A 22056-nucleotide genomic window follows, 5' to 3' on the forward strand; every position below is an offset into this window, starting at 1 on the left:
AGTATGAGTGTTTTATTTTGCTCCACACCTTAAATGGGCCTCTTATTATAGTCTGGGTGGAACCTGAAAAGACTCCAGAACAAGTGCAGTGTGAATATACCTTTACACTGCCGGCTACAATGCCCCTATAACGGGGCCGCGGCATTGCCAACCCTCTATAGGAGTGCCAGTAATGGTGCAGAGGGTATAGTTGCGCCCAGGCCCAGAAACTATATGGTGTCTCTTTTCAATAGGAGACCAGTTCTATAGACAATACATTATAGTTGGGGGCTCTGCTACATATTTTGCATTGAAGCCCAGGGGCTTCTTGTTACCTCTTTGAACCATGACCTGAACTTTCATGATTTTTGGGCATATTGGCCCATGTAATTTGTGATATCATAGCATCAGCCAATAAAAGATCCTTATGACCCCAAAATAAAGGAGAGATGTGATAATTTGCAATGTATTTGGCTCTTCTGGATTTCGCTGTGGCTTTTTTAGAAACCTGATCCGCAGATCGTCTCTTCCAGGAGGGCATAACTGAGGTGAGGGCCAGGAAATCTGAGGGACCAGGCCGGTATCCAAATGCCCAAGGCAAAAGAGAAAAGAAACCCAAACACATATTGTTCTCTCAGGCCGTGAATTCTTACCGGGGGGCTACTTTAATATGGCTGATGTGGCAGCGAACGGATGACAGACAGGCAGCATCCATGAGCTGCGAGATTCCAGCGAGGTTGTAGGAGGTAAGATCCTGCGCTGAGCTGACGGGATTTCACTTTAGTCAATGAACAGAAAGACATTGTGTCCCAGCTTTGCCTCATTAACAGTAACATTAACACAACTGTTCTTCCCGAAGAGGGTTGTGACCCAAAAATGTGTCACTGGCAGTATCGGGTGGGCTCTCAATGCGGCCTCCACCTTCAGGCCACTTTGTTGACTTGCAAGTAACTGGAATCCTCGTCAAGTTGCATCAAATTCCTTTCAACCAATTCATGGTTTGAAATATAAACATTATTTAGATATACTCGCATGAAAAAATTGCTAAAACTTAGTGGGGTTCTTCCATCTATGAAAATGAAGGTATGATCCGGGTCTTGAACCCAGGCGATGATATATGTAAGTCAGTCACTCCACTGTTGTTTTTTCAATGTGTAGGAGTTGCAGACAGAGCATTATCTGTCACTATAGTGCTACTATCCTGACTTGTCTTGGCCTCCCTTAGTAATACTGATGAGATGACTCTGCCGGCACTGTTCCAGTCTACACAGCAAGGCTGATGTATAAATTGATATTGGAATAGACTGGTATAAGGCACTGTGCTGTGATATCCTCTGTCCAACAGGAAAACAAAGTGTACTGTCTAATAGCCATAACTTACTATTGTGTTAGGGGGGAAACAATAGTATATTTCTCAGACACCCCCTTATTAAATAACCATATTTATATACCAGTGACAATCCTAATGCCCATATAACTCTGCCAGCTAGAATAACTGTCTCTAACCAGCCTCAGTACTCCATAGCGGAGCTCATCACTTACCTTTAATGGTGGTTGTTAGAGATGAGCGAGTAGTATTTGATTGAATACCTCCCCGCCATAGGTATGCGTGTAAGCGGCTGAACACCAAGGGGTTAAGCGCATCGAATATTCAATGTGCTTTAACCCCTTGGTGTTCAGCCGCTTACACGCATGGCGGGGAGGTATTCAATCGACTACTACTCGCTCATCTCTAGTGGTTGTGTCTTCATAATAATGCCACTAACAGAACCCCTGCCAAAATTTCAACCATAGCGCCCTTATTTAGTAATAGTACCCCTATATCAAGGCTAACCACAGTGCCCCATAACGGAGTCAGCCACAGTGACCCATAACAGACCCAATTTAAGTACCCTATAATAGAGCCAATTACAGTACTCCATAACAAAGTCACAGTCTCTCTATAACATTGCAAGCCTTAGGTCCCCATTATAGTACCAGCCATAGTGCCCCATAATAGTACTACTTACAGATCCCCCTAAAATATGGTCCCCGCACCCTTTACCTCCTCCATGCTCCTGCTTTCCTCTCCCCCTCCTCTTGTATTGTTACATGTTAGGAGACAGTATGTTCTTCTTGTGCCAGAGGTTGGTACTGCAGTATCAGTCTGGCGGGGGTCTCCTTTAATCACTACGGGTTTTTTTCTTTTAATGAGTTTTAACATTTTAGATGGTTAAGAATCAGTGTGAACCAGGCCCTACAGATCCATTGTGTTAGTGATGCCCTTGCATTGATATTTATTGCAGCTTTTATAAGGGGGTGACTTCCCTTCTCCTGCGAGTCCCCACCTGTAGCCATTGCCTCTGTTAACACCAGGGTGATAAATGGTGCAGAGATCACAGAGGTGCAATAAAAAGACGTATTACCCAGTGCTGTGAGTGTATTACAGAGGGCGCTGTCACTATAGCTGTCAGGCTTCACTGACTGGTCATAAGCTGGGAAGACTAGGAAACATGGCCCTATGTATCTATGATGTGCGCACCTGAATGGACTGAATCTACTTCCATCTCAGGTCCTACCATGTAATAATACATCTATATTACCAATTTCTGCATGAAAATTTCTCGGATTTCATAGAAATAAGACTTCAAAAAGATTTGTAGCGTTGCATTGTATATATGCGCTCCATTCTTGGTGTATGCACTGCGCTACTCCTGTAATACCAGAGGCTTTTCTGTTGCACAGACATCACTTCTCTCTACCAGGAGGAAATGAGATCAGAACAGGAAGAGGAAGTCGCCCACCCCGGCTGTTGATTGGCTGCTCACATACAACTTCCTGGAAGGTGGGATTGCATAAAACAGGTCAAGGCATGGTATCGTATGAGGAATTACTGTGAGCCTGGCACTATAGGGTCTTATGTGTAGTTGGCATTATAGACATTAGTATAAGGCTGGCACTATGGGGGCTACAGTAAGTTTATATGAGACTGGCACCACTACTGTTAAGCTGGCATTATAGACATACAGCTGGCACTATGGAGACTACTATGAGGCTGGCAGTATAGGGGATTGTATGAGGCTGGCACTACAGAGATTAATCTGAGGCTGGCATTATTGGGAATACAGTAAGGCTGGTATTACAGACTTAGTATCAGGCTGGCATTGTGGACGTTAGCATGGGGCTTGCACTAGGGGGACTACAGTGAGACTGACATTATAAGGGTGGCACTATGGAAGAGGTTGGCACTATGGGGACTTGTATGAACCTGGCACTGTCCAGACTACAGTAAGGCTGACTTTTGTATGAGCCTGGCACTAGGGGGAATACAGTGAGATTGGCATTACAGATATTAGTATGGGGCAGGCACTAGGGGGAGCAGTATGAGAATACCATTACGGGTATGCTATTACTAGTATGGGCTGGCATTGTGGAAATTAGTATAAGACTGGCATCATGGAAAATACAGTGAGGCTGGTGTTATAGACATTATGGAGACTACTATGAGGTTGGCATTATAAGGGTGGCATTACAGATATTAGTATGTGGCAGGCACTAGGAGGAGGAGTATGACACTAGCATTACAGTCAGTATGGGGCTGACATTATTGGAACTAGTATAAGACTAGCATCATGGAAAATACAGTGAGGCTGGCATTACAGGCATTAGCATGGGGCTGGCACAATATGAGGCTGGCATTGCAGAGACTACGGTGAGACTGGCATTCCTCTCACTGGCACTGTTGCAGAAGTTGACACCTATACCAGTCAGTGACTATGTAGGTGGCAGTGCAGTGCTGGGGCGCTTTCAGCCTGTCCACCTGTAATTCCCAGTGTCTCCCCCTGCTGGTGAGTTTTGTACAATCACTTCCTCTGCTGGTTTTGTAAGTGAAGATGTTGGATAGAAAACAGACAAGAAACTAATTGAAGTGGATAAATATGGATTGTTCTGGAGAATGTAGAGCGGTTGCGCTCCAGCGCCTGGCACATCACCGCAGCTGCTGAGGAAACGCAACTCTCTGATGTTATACAGGATAAGATTACTCCAGATCTTCTCCTACTCCTTCTATGACTGCTGAAGGGTAATACTGGCAGAAAGCAATGGAGCCCAGATGGGAGCAGCACCAACACTAGGGGTCCTGCATCGTGTTCCCTGAAATACATTCATCCGCAGCTGGGAAAGCTGGGTGACAGATACTAGTATAGCAAACAGTATAAAGGTTATCCAGAGTCCTGAGCAGTGCTTCAGCCTGGCAGTGCGTAATCTTTATTATATATCTTTCATTATATCAGGAATTACTATTATAATTTACATTACTTTTTTTTCTCCAGAAATAGCGCCACTCCAGGCCATAGGTTATTCCTGGTATTGCAGCTCAGTCCCAGTCGCTGCCCATGACTAATCTCTGGTATTGTAGCTTGGATTAGGCTTGAGCTGCAATACCAGATCCATCCCAATGACCAGGGTGGTGCTGTTTCTGTGCACTGCCCTCTCCATTGTAATCTATTGGGAGTTATAAGCCATTATACACTTGAAGCTTTCATCTGGGATTTCCATCTGACCAAAAATATCCTGTGAATATTAATATTTCATGGATCCCTTTTCTAAAGAACCTCATGAATCAGTTGTTTTTTTTTTTTTTTTGTAAATTAAATTTTATGCCATAAATATTTGTTTCTATTTTTACCTCTTACGTAATATTAAATGAGATTATAGATGGGGGGAAAAAAGTCAAACAATTCTCCTACTCGGACTGAATAAGGAGTCTCAACAACTAAGTGTAGACCGTGTCACGTGTGTTTTTCTGATACAAAGCTCCAAATCCCCTGCAAAGCCATAGAGCTCCATGCTAAAATTCTGTCTACCCGCAGCCACCACTAGAGGCTTAGTTTATCACAAGCTTAGTTTATCATGCAGTGTATTCAGTAAGCTCCTGAGCTCCCTCTAGTGTCTGCAGGTAGACAGAATTTTATTATGTTGCTCTATGTCTTCGCAGGAGATTTGGAGCTCTGTGTCAGCTAAACTTAAGTTGTTTTTTTTATAGCAAATTTATTAGATATTCTATTCAGCTGTTTGATTACTTGTCTGCCAATACGGACAACCCCTTTAATATTCAATCATTATATTTCAACATATATTTGATTGTAATTGCTATATTTAAGCCCATAAGAAAAATCTAACATCAGCCACCCAGCTTTCCCAGGAACAGATATGACCACACATTGCAAGGAGTAAGGAGCTCATATTGTTGGGATGATTTCATTCGCACTTTCTCAAAGTCAATAGATTTGGAAGATTCACCCAGACCCCCATAGCCTATAAGATGTAAGTGACACTACGTGGCGGTAATACAAGCCACCGCTTACATTCCTCTGATTATTCTGACTTCTCCGCAGACGGAATTCCATGCGAAATTACAGCCATAAGCTGCTATATGTTTTGGCAGTGGATAAAACCGACTCATTTTCTGTCGACATTACAGGAAAACACCAGGCACTTAAGATGTCCTCCAAGTACCAGGTGTTAGGAAAATAGAACTTGCTGCTCGGATTAAACTATTAGTGGCGGCCCCTGCTCCGATACCACAAGCCTATGAGAAATATGGAGCAAATAAAGCAGGAAAATGTAACATTTATTGTAGCAAATGAAATAACAATACAAAAATATAATAAATCATAATATAGTGTATGTAAAAATAATAAAATATAATCTAGTATACAATAAAATATCTAAATATAATATGTAATAAAAATATAAATATAATAAAAATATAATCATAATATAGTGTATATGTAAAAGAATAAAAATATAATAAACCATAATATAGTATATAATATATCTAAATATATGTAATAAAAATATAACTATAATAAATCATATAGTATATAATAAAAATAGATCTAATAATATGTAGTAAAAATATAAATATAATCTAAATATAATATGCAATAAAAATGTAATAAAATATATGTAAAATATAATGAATAATATATAAATATATAATAATAAAATCCATCATAATATACTGTAAAATAAATATAAATAAAATATGCAATAAAATTATAATCATTATATTTGGTAAATATAACAAATATCTAATAAAATAAGTAATAAAAAGATACATTTTAATGCACTGCGTGATATAATATATAAACAAGTATAATCTGTAATAAAAATGGAATAAATCAATGTATTTTAGAATAAATAACACAATGTATAATATAAAAATATATCAATAAAAATCCTTAAATTTAATAAAAATAAAAAAAATTAAAACCTATCTTATAAAAAATCGCAAAAAGAATAATCTCTAATAAAAAGGATTGTAATAACTTAGTAGGAAGAAAATATTAATAATTACTCTAAAAAAAATATAAAAATAATAAAAAAAATATAGCGGATATCAGATGCTATGAAATAATTTAAATTCTTCTACTTTTTTATTATATTTTTTTTTTGTCTGTGTGTGCCCTACAATTCAGCAATTGGAAGTATGCCGGAGAAGGCGGCGCTCTCCATTATAGTGTATGAGCACCTGAGATGGGAGGGTCTCTATTTGTGGGATTAGTTGGGGGGCTCTGTCCCTATCATGACCTGATACCGTTAATACTTCAGGAACCTTAATCCCCATTATACAGGACTACACATGAATGTTCCCATTGCTGTCCCTATGTTATAAAGCGCTGGACCTGGTGTAGTTCTTCTTAGCTATATAAGACTAAACACTTATAATCGTAATAATTCCCTTATATCTTATACACCACAGCACTTGGTTCTTGCCCTATTCGGTGCAGTAATGTCCATGCACTTTATATATCAATAAACCCAGCACTGTCCCTCCCTTGTATAGAAGAGGTTATACTATGGTTCCCATTACTGTTCCCACGAGGTCATGGTAGTATTGTCGTTATAGGGCTACACACTAATGTTCCCAATACTGTCCCCCCTCCATAGCACAGCTATTCCCTTATCTATCTTCATGTGACACTGATGTCCCTAGCACGTTACATAGAGCTGCACACTAATGTACCCATTGCCGTCCCTACATGTTATAAATCAATGGCCATAGTACTGTCATTATAGGGCTACACACTGATGTTTCCATTATATTTCCCCCTGGCACACTCATTCCTCTGTATATGCTAATATTACCAATGTACATCAATGTACTCAGCACTTTATATAGGACCCTGATGTACCCATTACTGTTCCTACATGTTATAAAGCACTGGTCCTGGCTTGTCATTCCCCTATATATGATCTTATGGCACTGGCCATCCTCATTATACAGGGCTGTATACTAATATCCCTATGGACCTGGTGCTGTAATCTCTCAGGCTGCACATGTATGTTTTATATATTATATAGCACCAGACCTGTATACAAGGCTGCACACTGATGTTCCTCTATATTGTACAGCAGTGGACCTGGTGCTATAATTTCTCAGGCTGCACACTTATGTTCCTATATATTATACAGTACTAGACCTGGTGCTATAATCTCTACTACTTACCCAGGGCTGCACGCTGACTTTCCCATTGCTTTTCCTATATACTCTAAAGCCCCATACCTGGTTATAATGTCCATTCTCCTTATAATATAACATATATATACATTATGACATTCCAAACACTACAAACAGTAACGTAATACGAGATCACACAGCTCAGGGCAGTTCACACCCAACCAAAAAAATGGGGCATGATCTTATAGCCATTTACTACATGGGGTAATATTGAATTTATCAATCATGGATAGAACTAGTGTTGTATATTTTATTATGTCGCTCTAGTTGTATGTTCTCTACAGTTGTATACTGGCTATGTATACATTATACTGTATTGCTGGTTACTTTATACAGTATGCTGCACTGGTTCTTTTTACTTTGTATTGGTGTCCTATGTATAATTCATACTCTGTACTGGGTATATACTGTATAATGTGCTTGTGGTTGCACTGTATATATCTCATGACATACTGGTTTTCTATTCTATATACCCCAATACTTATTGCATGTAACATATATAGTAGTAGTTTTGTATACTTATCATGTTGTACTGGTTGTATATATCATATGGTATACTAGTTGTGTATACTGTACCATGTTGCTGGTTGTATATCTCTTATATACTAGTAGTTGTGTATACTGTACCATGTTGCTGGTTGTATATCTTATATACTAGTAGTTGTGTATACTGTACCATGTTGCTGGTTGTATATCTCTTATATACTAGTAGTTGTGTATACTGTACCATGTTGCTGGTTGTATACACCACATAATGCTACATTGTTGTATATCAGACCCAGCCCTTATTTGCTCAGAGGGCCACATTGTCACATTGTAACACTTACAGAAGACACAATAACGTTTTGCCGCAGTGAATTGCGTATAAATACTTGGACCAAATTTTTGTGCCCAGTTAAACCAGTTTTATTCCTATAAAACTTTACAACTCATCTAATTGTATTGTAGATGGAGCAGAGGACGCGGTGTGGGGTGTGAGTGCACCGCCTGCCCCTACTGTATACAGGGTATGGTGTATACACAGTGTGTACATCTTATATGGATACATTGTATATGTGCAGTATAGTGTATATGTAACCTCCTCATGTGTGTAGTGTGGGGTGTGAGTGCACCGCCTGCCCCTACTGTATACAGGGTATGGTGTATACACAGTGTGTACATCTTATATGGATACATTGTATATGTGCAGTATAGTGTATATGTAACCTCCTCATGTGTGTAGTGTGGGGTGTGAGTGCACCGCCTGCCCCCACTGTATACAGGGTATGGTGTATACACAGTGTGTACATCTTATATGGATACATTGTATATGTGCAGTATACTGTACATGTAACCTCCCCATGTGTGTAGTGTGATGTGCGTCATGTGACAAAATAAAACCTCAGCCTCAGATATTGAGAACAAGGTCACAAAAAAAACATTCAAAAAATGAAAAGTTAGTTGAAACAAAACGTATGTGTTGTCAGTGTGTACTGTGCACTATTCACATACTTCACACACAGTTTTTTGGTCTGGAATTTGATGCGGAATCTGCATCAAAATCCAGGTCAAAAAACTGCCTCCTATTGAATTCAATGGGAGCCGGTCATTTCCTTTTTCCTTTTTCTGCAAGCGGTAAAAGAAGCGACCTGCCCTATCTTGAGGTGGAGTCTGCGTCAAAACAATCCCTCCGGAAGCCGCGACAGGCGCACTTTGGTCCGGATTCTGACGCGGTTTCCCGCGTCTAAAATCCAGACCAAAAAACTACATGTGAACTAACCCTAACACGTTGTGTCTACTGTGAACAGTGGGGGCCATTTCTTGCGCCAAATGTCAACCACATTCCCCATTCTGCGCCGCTCTCACTACTTTCTGCACATTTGGGTGGAGATCGGGGCGGGCCAAGGAGGGGACATCACCCCAAAATATTTATTATTAGTCACCTGAGTTATACTGGAAATCTGGCCCAGGTCTGGACTGGTGCCAACCTTCATTGTGGCGCACGGGTCACCTGAAAAATCGCTCGTGCCCTGCGCTTATTGGCCCTTTATTAAGACTGATGTACGAAGTACTGCCCCAATGTGTAACAATTGTTATATAGTGGAAGTGTGTGTATTATATAGTGTGTGTGCACATAGAATGTGTACTGTATAGTGTGTGTGTGTAAATATATATATATATATATATATATATATATATATATACTGTATTGTATGTTTGCACATATGGCACATAGTGTGTGTTCAGTATTGTGTGTATAGTGTGTGTCCTGTAGTGTGTTTGTGTGTGTTTAGTATGTGCAGTATTTGCACTGTATTGTGTGCGGATTGTCATACAGAACATCCACCTGAAAAACATAATAACAGGAAATACAATCAAATTTGAGCTATAGAATATATTCACATTCTGTGTGATAATAGTTTTCTCATAACATGATTTTATCCAATGTAATACAATGGAAGGATAGATAGATAGATAGATAGATAGATAGATAGATAGATAGATAGATAGATAGATAGATAGATAGATACCCTGTTATCCCCGAAAATAAGTCATCCCCCAAAAGTAAGACATAGCAGAGGTTTTGTTGAATTGTCTAATATAAGGCACCCCCCGAAAGTAAGACATCCCCCAATAATACGGTAATAATCTTTCTGCGCAAAGATTGTATGAAGAAAAACATTGCAGCCAGCTGAACACTGTACGCAATGTTCTGTGTGCACAGATATGCCGGCTACTGACACCGCTGCAATACATTGTATCTACTGTTAGAGCACCGCACACAGCGTTCAGCCGGCTGCAATGTTTTTCTTTATACAATCTTTGCGCAATCTTAAAATAAGGCATCCCCTGAAAATAAGACATAGCATGTCTTTAGGACCAAAATTTAATAAAAGACACTGTCTTATTTTCGGGGAAACAGGGTAGGAGATAGATAGATAGATAGATAGATAGATAGATAGATAGATAGATAGATAGATAGATAACAAAAAACTAGATATTTGTGAGTTAGATAAATGGTTATAAAACAAAGAAATTGACAGACTAGATAGATTTGTTATAAAAGAGATATAGAGATTAGAGGGATAGATAGATAGAAAAAAAGAAATATATAAGAGTTTTATAAATGCAGTACATACAGGGGTTCCTGCAGGTGTCAGGCAATAATACATATATCATAGCAGTAAGGTAGCAACTAGATAGATAGACAGATAGACAGGAGATGGATGGATAGATAGATAGATAGATAGATAGATAGATAGATAGATAGATAGATAGATAGATAGGAGATGGATGGATAGATAGATAGATAGGAGATGGATGGATAGATAGATAGATAGATAGATAGATAGATAGATAGATAGATAGATAGATAGATAGATAGATAGATGTTAGTAAGATATAGATTAGATAAAAGTCGCATGTTGTTACTAGGAATGTAGAGTCTATTCGTTAGAATAAATGACCTGGTCTATAATATCCTTCATCTATCTTGGGTTTCCTCTAAGGAGCTCAGACATCTCAGTAAATCTTCAGTATAAGAAGCCACTTTGTGCTCACGAGTGTGGTTTGCGCCATAGTTCGTCACTGGCTTAATGCACAAATCTAATTACCGCACATAAGCCGCGTCTTTATCCCGCCGGCTCCTCACGTGCTGCCCGAGTCTCTTATCAGAAGAGTAACATCTGAACTGGACCCGATGACACCGAGAGAAATGGCCGGAAAATGTCGCACCAAATATCTACAAACCGCACGAAAATAAAACCTGAGATCGCTGCGTTCCTGTAACGACTTTTAATGACGGGTATCAGGAAATGCTGCAAACATTTGTCTAGGTCTGAAGCTGGGGTTAGATTGCAAGCTCTTCAGCCCAGGACCCTAGATGTTGAAGATATAACATCAAGCAGATTGTGCGTTTATGGGGTTGAGTATTGGGGGGCTGCTGGCAGGGTCGCTCATACTCACCCCTATAGGATGTGTAGGGGCCGCTGCTGTCTCCTCTGCTCACTGCAGCCTGGGAACAAGAAGCCGCATCTGATTTGGTTTTTATGAAAACCTTGGGAGAAATGAGGATTGAATTAAGCAGCAGAGAGGATAAGACATGGAGCTTGCTGAAAGCTTTCTTTGGCTGAGCTCCTGGCCAAGGCTCTGGGACATCCCCAGAAATGAAGTGTCAGCTCCTGGGGACAGGACAACACAGCTAATAAAATATCCCAAGGGATCTCCTTCTAAAAGTGACCGGAAATAGTCACTGACTTATAAGACATCTCAAAGACTTCAGCCCTAAAACTAATGCGTTAATGGGCTGCAGGGAAGGAAGGGTTAATCAGGGGCAGATGCGGCTTTTAAGAGCCTGATGCCTTCCAGACAGTGATGGTTTCCTGCGGCTAGAGGGCGCTGGAGCTGCTGAGGAACTACAAGTCTCAGCGAGGACAGCCAAAATATACGGCAAGCACAGAATATATAAGTGTATATAGAATATATAGGTACATGGGGGGTTAGAGGTTAATCCTATAGAGGCCTGACCTGACGTTCTGGTCTTCTCTGTAGGACATGGAATGATGAGAAGAAAATTCTAGATAATGTAATAATGTAGGTATGAAGATGGGGGGGGGGGGGGGGGGGGTCAGGTTGGGGGGGTACAGGTATGTGTGTGCTGATATATGGATGGGATTGAGGATTCCTCCTTAAAATGTGCCAGGGATGGAATAAAATGTAATATTTCATTTAGGGAGAAAAACTAAAAAATATATACTAATAGTGGAGATAATAACAATGACAATCATATGGGCATGATCTAGTAGAATTATCTATCTATCTATCTATCTATCTATCTATCTATCTCCTATCTATCTATCTATCTATCTATCTATCTCATATCTATCTATCTATCTATGTTTCTATCTATCTATCTATCTATCTATCTATCTATCTATCTATCTATCTATCTATCTATTTCATATATATTCATTCATTCTATCACTATCTATCTATCCTATCTATCTATCTATCTATCTCTATATATATCTATCTAGCAATCTATCGAATGTCTGTCTCTATTTTTTTTTCTTTTCATTTATCCTCTATTATCTATCACCTATTATTTATCTATATTCTTTTTATTTGTCTATCTTCTATTATGTGTTATCTATCGCCTGTCCATAGTCTGTCGGTATCTATCTATCTATCTATCTATCTATCTATCTATCTATCTATCTATCATCTATCTATCTATCTATCTATTTATCTCTCATATCTATCTATCTACGAAACAAAACTGCAACTGCTATTGCTCGAAATATAGAGATTTTGCCCCTTCCCCTATGACAAGCAGGAGACCCCTAAAGCAGGAAACTGAGATTTAAGGGGGTACCCGGCATCTTCATCCGTTATAAACCAAACCAAAAACATCCATAAGGAGCCTTAATATAGAAAATACTTTGTTATGGAACTTTAAAAAGATATTTAACATTTTATAAGATTCTAATAGAGCGTAATATAAAATAATATATCTAGAACATTGGCTTGTACATACGGAATCCCTCATATACACATTATACGCGTATATAATATACATTACACACCTAATAGAACAGAACTGTACTACTAGACAGATATATCTATAGATAGGTAGATTGGTAGGTAGAGAGGGACATGGAGATAGATAGATAGATAGATAGATAGATAGATAGATAGATAGATAGATAGATAGATAGATAGAAAGTTTGTAAGATGGATAGATAGATCTAGATAGATAGACATGTAGATCTATGCATAGTTACAGAGAGACATGTCGATAGATAGATAGATAGATAGATAGATAGATAGATAGATAGATAGATAGATAGATACAGATAGACAGACATGTAGATGGATACGAAGTTGACAGGGTTAAACAGCCCCCTCCCCACAATAAGCTCTCGATAATATAATTGTTACATTGTTATTATTTTGTGTTTCTCCTTTAGTTTAATTGTCGCTAATGAGTCGCAATAAATCGCACATCCCGGTTATATAGTAACATCTGAGGGGGCGTCAATTAATTTAAAGAGCCATCCACCTCTCCATCCTCCTCCTCCTAGACAGTGGGAAGCCATAGCAAATGAAGTGTGTCCAGACCCCAGACCCTGCTCACACAATCCCACATTCACCTCCTAATCAGATTAATGTCATGTGTCTTCTTATTTTTATCTAAAAGGCTTTTTTATGGGGCAAGTTTAATGGTCCATATACCCCCCCCCCCCCATCCCCCCCACTCCCCCCCCCGTGTCACCACCCTCTTATTAGCTGCACTGAGGAGGATTGTTGGGTTTGGGGATGAGACAGTGAGGAGCATCTTGTATCTGGACAAGGGGAAAGGTACCAAGTGCAAATCTCTGGAGGTCTCAGAGGAAGGAGGAGAGAGAAGGGGAAGAGGAAGAGCAAAAGCATTGAGAAGGAGACAGAGGAGAAGAAGACAAGACACAGAGAGGGGGGAAGAAAGAGAGCAAGACCCAGGAGAAGAGGAAACCAGAGAGCAGGGGAGAGCTAGAGGGGGAGGGAGCAGGAGGAGAAACTCCTAGTGAGCTGGTGCCCCTCCAAAAATTAAGGACACATCGGGCCTTTTATTTTAGGAATGAATGCTGATCCATGTTTGTCTTATTGTGAAGCCACTGCCATGGATTGTTACTACAGCCCGACTACGCAAGGCAGAGAGCTGCAGAGTTCTCCTTTTAGGGCATTCCAGCCCAGTGATAAGTTTAGTCCTGCTTTTCTGGCCAGCAAAGGACAAGGCTTTGGAGACAAGTCCAGGGGCTCCTTCCAGCAGGACTGCCAGTCTATGGATGGCAACACCAGCGATCAGCAACAGCAACAACAGCAACAGCAACACCAGGGCTCCTTCACCAAGTACCAGTCTCACCACAGCCAGACACAACAGCAGGCTCACATCTACATGCAGAATAGTTCCTGCAAGTCTCCTACAGACAGCCTGAAGCTGCAAGACAGTCCTGGAGACCCCCTCATTCCTTGCTACGGTAAGAGACCCGCATAGGCTGGAACACTTGTAGATATTCCATGGATCGATAGATAGATAGAGAGAGAGAGAGATAGGAGTTAGGTGGATAGATAGATAGATGGATATTAGATAGATAGGTGGATAGATAGGTATGAGATGGATGGATAGATAGATAGATAGATATGAGATAGGTGAATAGATAGATAGATATGAGAGAGAGATAGATAGATAGATAGATAGATAGATATGAGATAGATAGATGATAGATAGATAGATAGATAGATAGATAGATAGATAGATAGATAGATAGATAGGTCTCATGCAATCTTTTTGCAAATGCCATTGTGCATATACATGTACTGGGGTTTATATATCCACATCTATTATTTCTGTCTGGTTGTATTAAGCATCTAATAAACCTTTAATTCAACTTTCCAATCCAGCTTGATTTCAGCTCTGAAGCTTAGAGCCTGTTTCCCAACCATGAGTGAAAAACTAATGAAAGAAGCCGTTTAGATAGTCAGTACAAGGCAAAAAGTTGCCTGTATAGAGTATAAGGGGAAGTTGTGTTCATAAACTCTATCTATGTAGATCCCTGTCCATCCGACTACTGTAGTCGCCTCCTAGTGATGGCCCCGGTTAGTATTACCAGTGGTGAGGGTCGCTCTGGAGACTGGATTTTATTTTTAGCTATTATTTATTCAGTCTAATAATATCAGTTTAATCCCCTGTGAACTTCTAAATTGCCCAAGTTACCCGGGTACTAATTTTACACCAGCTTTCATTTTACGGCTCTTTTATCCTGGATTAGACACATTTACAGAGTCCCTTATTGTGTCCTTAAAATTAATGAGGATTAAATGTAATTGAAGCAGCAGAACCCTGTGGGGTGTTTGTACTGGACGAGGCTTGTGTCTTCTGTACTAAGGTCACTGGGCTGTAGAGGGTGATGGCTGTGCGGGGAAGTGACTGACGGATGGTTGGTGGGCAGTGGGCTACAGGACCCTGTATATGGGGCTCAGACAATGTTGGCAATGAGTTCTGTTCCCCTTTTGTACAGTTGGATGAGTTTTTGGGCCGCAGACCAAGAGTAGATCGTTATATTTTATTTCTAACCATCAAATCAACTCTAATCCGTCAATAAAGTGTAAAAGGTGATCAGATGATACATTATATATATATATATATATATATATATATATATATATACACACACATTTATCTATCTATCTATCTATCTATCTATCCCTCTATCTATCTCATATCTATCCATCCCTCTATCTATCCATCCATCTATCTATATATCTATGTCTATTGATTATTTATCCGTCAAAATAATCCGTCAAAGTGTAAATGGTGACATATATACACATCTATCTATCTATCTATCTATCTATCTATCTATCTATCTATCTATTTATCTGTCTATCTATCTATCCCTCTATCTATCTATGTATCCCTCTATCTATCCATCCATCTATCTATATATCTATGTCTATTGATCATTTATCCGTCAAAGTGTAAATGGTGACATATATACACACCTATCTATCTCCTATCTATCTATCTATCTATCTATCTATCTATCTATCTATCTATCTATTTATCTGTCTATCTATCTATCCCTCTATCTATCTATGTATCCCTCTATCTATCCATCCATCCATCTATCTATATATCTATGTCTATTGATCATTTATCCGTCAAAGTGTAAATGGTGACATATATACACACCTATCTATCTCCTATCTATCTATCTATCTATCTATCTATCTATCTATCTATCTATCTATCTCCTATCTATCTATCTATCTATCTATCTATCTATCTATCTATCTATCTATCTATCTATCTCATGCACTGGTTCTTCTACATCAGTGACCTCCAACCTCTAACCCACCCCCATCTATTCCAAAACTACAACTCTCATCATCCCCTATAGTTGTAGTTTTGCAACAGTCGCAAAGCTCCAGTTCGCACTTGACTGATCCAGATCAATGAAACCCATAAAATCGCACCTATAAAGGTTTGTGTCTGAACTTTCCTTAACCATCAATCCATCAGATTCACTGAAGCGCTAACCCTGAAGCGGGGTTTGCCTTTCTGCCGGCCCAGGGGCCTGTATCTCTTCAGTAACTACATTGGTAGCCATAAACTTAAAAGGGACATTATAATTTACGGGGCAATGGAGGAATTTGCGGCTCCGGCTCGGCGCTATTGATTTCTATTAGCGCTAACTGCCCTGTCCAGCGCAAGAGATTCCCTGCTACAGGCAAACACATCCAGACAAGATTGTCTTCTCATTTTATATCTCTATAGATCTAGTCAGTACTGTACATGGGGATTTGGATCGCAAGTAATTACCGCATAATGTGTACGACGATGTAAAAGAACTGATACAAAATAATTATTTTTCGTAGCAATGGAATGTTCACAATTTAATGGAAACTATAGATTTGTTTTATTGGGTAAAGTATAGACTTCTATCAGTCATTCAGAGTCAAAGGGGAGGGGGGTGAGGGTGTCAGAGGTGAAGACCCCCAGGATTCACCCCTAAAGGTCAGAGATGAGGAGCCCAGTCAGGTGGAAGGTGCAGGCAGTACATGGGGTGAGCAGTCAGTGGCAGAGCTAGGATTTATTACTGATTCATATGGAGACAATTAGGTTTATTTTATTCCAGCAATTCTTATCCATGAAGATACTGTAAAGAATGATCTGCCCCCCCCCTATGTAAGTGTTTAGTGCCCTCCCCTGCCCCATTAATAGGCCTGTGACTGACTCCCATAAAATAATCTCACATCATCCAAAAAGAGGGATAGAGGAGCCTTAAATCTGTCCTTCAAACACCCCCATTATTTATTGGGGCAAGGAAACTGCTTCCGATCTAAGAAAGAAAAAAAATCTATCTATCCCTCTGGATTTGGATCAGACAGATTTTATATGGCTAAAATGTGCTCCAGTCCCTGCAGAAAACTTCCTATAGATTACACAGAAGTCAGGGAAGACATTGACAGGTTCATTGGGCAGGCACAGGCTGAAAATGGAGCAAAAAATACATTTAGTTCTCTCTCTTTTTAACTTTTTTTTATTTTGCTAAGTTTTTGGTTCCAAATTTAGATTTTATTTTATTTAGGTGGTATTTCAATGAGGAAAAGATTATCATTTTATGCTATTTCTATATTTCTGAAATAATGGGTGATAATGATTTTTCTATTTAAAATATATTTTTATTTGTAAATATTAAAATATATCAAAAAGTAATAGGTAATATACAGATATTGATATTTTCATCAACTAAATTGTGTTAGAGAAGAAAATGTAACATTGTAGATAAGGTTTGTGGTTAGTATGGTGATGTCATATAGATATAAGTGGTATTTATATTTTATTTTAGTTATTATCTATTTTTATTTTTAAAATATTATTATTATTATTATTATTATTATTATTATTATTCTCATCATCATCTTAGGTTATTTTTATTACTATTTTAGTTAAGTTGTAATATTTATTCTATTATATTTGATTATAATTTAATCATTTATGTATTTTATTTTATTTTTATTACTATTTTCAGTTATGTTGTAGTAATATTTATTACAATATATTATTTATTATTATTATTATTATTACTATTATTAATTATTATTATTATTATTACCATTATTTGTAGCAGTAATAATAGTAGTAGTAACATCACTAGTAGTATAATAGATATAATGGTCTAATATTTTATTACATTTTAAATATAGAATTATTACTATAATTAAATTATTATTTTTCCCTGAGAGAATTGGAAGCATAAGTTAAAAATAAAATAAAAAATATATATATATATATATATATATATATATATATATATATATATATATATATATATATATATATATATATAGAGATATATATATATAGATATAGATATATATAGATATATGCATAATAATAAAAATTAAGGTAAAAAATATCAATTAAATCAGCTGGTTAATTAAATGACCTTGATACAAATCCATCCCCCATATTCTCCATTAAACTAAAATACCACTTGACCCTTTGCTCAGTAACTATGAGGTCTCGATTTTCTAGGAATATTAGAAGGTTTTTCAATCTCAGCAGATTTTTTTTATTGCTTTTTTTTACACCTTCCTTTTTGATGGGATTTGTTGACCTGCTGACAATTATCACCATCACTTATGGGCGACTTCTAATGGCGGTCGGGGCAATAAATGTGTCACTTTTTAGGACTTTTTAGGACATAAGTTTCCTTATTACAATTTTAAGGGGGAAAAAAAAGTAAAAAACATACAAATATGTTAGAAAAATGACTCCTATAGCATCTATTTTCATTATTTGTGGTTATAATCTGATTTATTTCATACAAATCAGCTTTGTTATATTGATTATTCAGTTCTTGTTTAGCCCTTGTGGTGGTCAGGGAATTTTTTATTATTATTTTTTTAGTTTATTTATTTATTTTTACAAGTAATGGGATCGGACAAGCGATGAGCTCCTCCACATCCATTGACATCATTCTCTTATTGTTACCAAACTTTTTGCAGATCAGTTTAATCATTGGAGTTAGTGGAAAGCGATTGGAATAGAAGATATTTTTGTAAACCTTAGAAATGAATGAGATTTGTCAAATTTTATTTTTTGAAATTTCTAAAATATTGTAATATTGTTTCAACTATGTTTGTGACCTTCCCTAGGGGTTGTATAACCAGAGATAACCTCAGCTTGACCAGTCTATGTTGACTTTAACCACCAAATAAATTTTTAGATTTTTTTTTATTATTGGAATTGGAATTGAATCAAGAATTTGTATCACAAAATTTTTCATCCTCTAGACTAAGGCCCTCACGTTACGTTTGAGTTTTTGGCTGTTGTTGAAATGCAATGGGAAAAAAAAACTGTATTTTACAGTAGCAGGTAAGTGAATGAGATTTTGTTTAATCTCATCCACACGTTGCAGAAAAACGGAAAAAAAAAGACGCAGGAAATGCTAAGTTTTAAAAAACTTTTTAAAACAAACTCAGCTTGTCAATTTCTCTGGTGAATGGCGAGCGTTTCTCATATAGGGGAAGAAAAAACACAGAAAAGTCAATGAAAAAGGTGATGCTGTTCCGCTGGAGTTTTTTTTTCTGCAATTTTTTTAAGTTGCGTTTCGCTACTTGGTTTTTCTAGCTTACGTATGTCCTTGTACATGTAGCGTCTCCAAGGACACGTCCCAATGCCAACATAAACGTAAGAACGCCTTGACATTGTGGATTTTTTCAGTAATTTTTTTTTATCTTGGAGGCTCTTATTCATTTCTATAGGGTAAGACTTGCCAATGTGCTTCAGGGGCCGGTTTATCATCACTTCTGCACCAGAATTTTCCTGTATTTTTTTCCCTATTTTTGAACTTTTTCATTAAATTATTAAGCCCATCCTTCAATTTTTTTATTGAATTGTGTCCATTGCACCTTTTTGAAAAAGTGACGTCCAATTTCCAATAAAAAAAACATTAAAATTTTGGTGCATACTGCATGAGACTACATGAAATGTATCAAATATGGATCTGAATTGCGACAAATTTAGGAACCAGCGTGCAACATTTTGTCACAAAAAGCCAAACAAGTCTGAAAGGTGGCATCAAAAAATCCCCTTGGGATGAATCTGCTCCAAATTGCCAAAAATTTTCTGCCGCAGCCATATCGTAATATTTTATTTATTTAGTAAGATTAATATATTCAAAAATTTACAAAATTACAGAAAAAATTTACAAATTCAAAGGATTTCTGTGGGTTGTGTGTAATAATGCAAAGGCCATGCTCACGTCTATTATCCTATAATATCGTTTACGATCTGCCATATGATATACAATATCGCTATGTCTGTGTCCTGCATTGTGACGGCAGAAATCCGTACCATGGGATTTGATTTACTCAAATATGCAAGTTTAGTTTTTTTTATTATTTTGCAAAAAATGGATAATTTTATACCGGGCTCGGTCAGGGGTCATTTATTTGATGTTTATTGTGTAATAGATTTTTTTATTAGGATTGAAATATGCAGCGCAGATTTTGTTCATACCATGAACTTTATTTTTTTATAATTTAATTTTTACATTTTTTTGGGCCAGAAATACTGATACCAGATGTTACATTAAAGTCTATAGAACAATATAAAAGGTACAACATAAAAAGTATTTTGGTTCCTGACTTATTCAATTGAGGTACGGCGTTCTTTGAGGGATTTGTTTTTTTTCAATAGGATTCTCTTTAGGACTTAAAAACGCCAGAAAAAATTCAAAATGTAAAAAACAAACAAACAAAAACGGGTAACAAAAACCTGAATCACACATACAGTTTTTGATACAGTTTTGGAACTAGAGGCCATGGGTGGAAGGAATGAGCAATATATAAAGGAATTGATATTTCTCTTCTGTGCTGGGTCGACTTCTGGCTCAAAAACTGCATCAAAACTGTATGTGTGATTCAATCCTAAAAAATGCTATGAAAAATTCCTAAGATAGGCGTGTAAAAATACTAGGAAAAAAAAACTTGTGCGTAAAGAAGACCTAAGGCAAAATTTACACTTGCAGTTTTTAGTGGGGTTTGTTTTTTGGGCTTTTTTTAAGTTGAAATCAATAAAAAAAAATAATTAAAAAAAATAAAAATTCAATAAAAAATCAAAAATAATTCCTTTTTTTTTTTCTTTTCCTTTGCCTACTGGCCTATGGGGGAAAAAAATGCCCCCAAAAATTGCACAAAGATATCTAAATCCTGCCTTATTTTATGCTCAAAATCTGAGGTCGCCTAGACCCGAGCGTCAAAAATTACATCAATTTTTTTAAATTAATTAATTTTTTTACATGCATTGTTTTGGACCCAAACTGGCAGCATTAACCCTGTACATACTGCTAAAATTCAGGCAGTTCCATAAAAATAAATAGTCTACATTGACGCACCACTATTAAAAAAAATATATAAATCCAAAATTATAATTTTTGATATTTTATTTAATGGATTTTGATTCAATTTTTGAAATGGCAAAATACCAAATATACATATGGAGTATATGAAATGTAAATTTCAAAAAGTTGAGAAAACTTTTTTAGAAATTGTAGTTTTTACTTTGTTCCCACTTTAAAATTAGAATTTCAAAGTTTCAAACGTAGAAGTAAAAGTTAAAGTAAAATCCTAAATGTTGCCTTATAAAGCTGATAGATATGACTTTGTGCTTTGGGTTTGTTTTGGTTTGGGGCTATATGGCGATGTAGATGAGGGGTCTCTGACTTGTGGCTCTCCAGCTGTTGGCGGCGGCGGTCGTGTCCTGCTGAGAGTTGTAGTTTTGTAACATCTGGAGCCACAGGTTGGAGGCCACGATTTTACGTAAGCCATTATATTTCATTCTGGTGACTGAGCCCATCACATGAAGTATTCATTACATCACCATAAATCACACACATTGTGTCAACACTAGAAATATCCAAAGAACCCGAGAACCAAAAATATCACTAATTCAGTTCACAATTCTGTAATTCAGAGAAAACTTTCTTTTTCTACCTTTATTTTTGAATAATTTTTCAGATATTTTTCAATAAGTAAATAATGCA

At 37.4% G+C, this 22056-nt stretch overlaps 1 protein-coding gene across 1 annotated transcript in view; it reads left to right on the top strand.

Annotated features, from left to right (window-relative positions):
• Positions 1–13970: 13970 nt before the first annotated feature.
• ALX4 (ALX homeobox 4) overlaps positions 13971–22056 on the top strand; it is a 53749-nt gene continuing 45663 nt past the window's right edge. Inside the window, exon 1 of the mRNA XM_075281203.1 lies at positions 13971–14478. Coding sequence (XP_075137304.1) covers positions 14079–14478 — 400 coding nt within the window. The 5' untranslated portion in view covers positions 13971–14078. The remainder of the gene's footprint in view (positions 14479–22056) is intronic.

Source organism: Leptodactylus fuscus, chromosome 7, assembly GCF_031893055.1.
Source record: "Leptodactylus fuscus isolate aLepFus1 chromosome 7, aLepFus1.hap2, whole genome shotgun sequence".
Lineage (NCBI taxonomy): Eukaryota > Metazoa > Chordata > Amphibia > Anura > Leptodactylidae > Leptodactylus > Leptodactylus fuscus.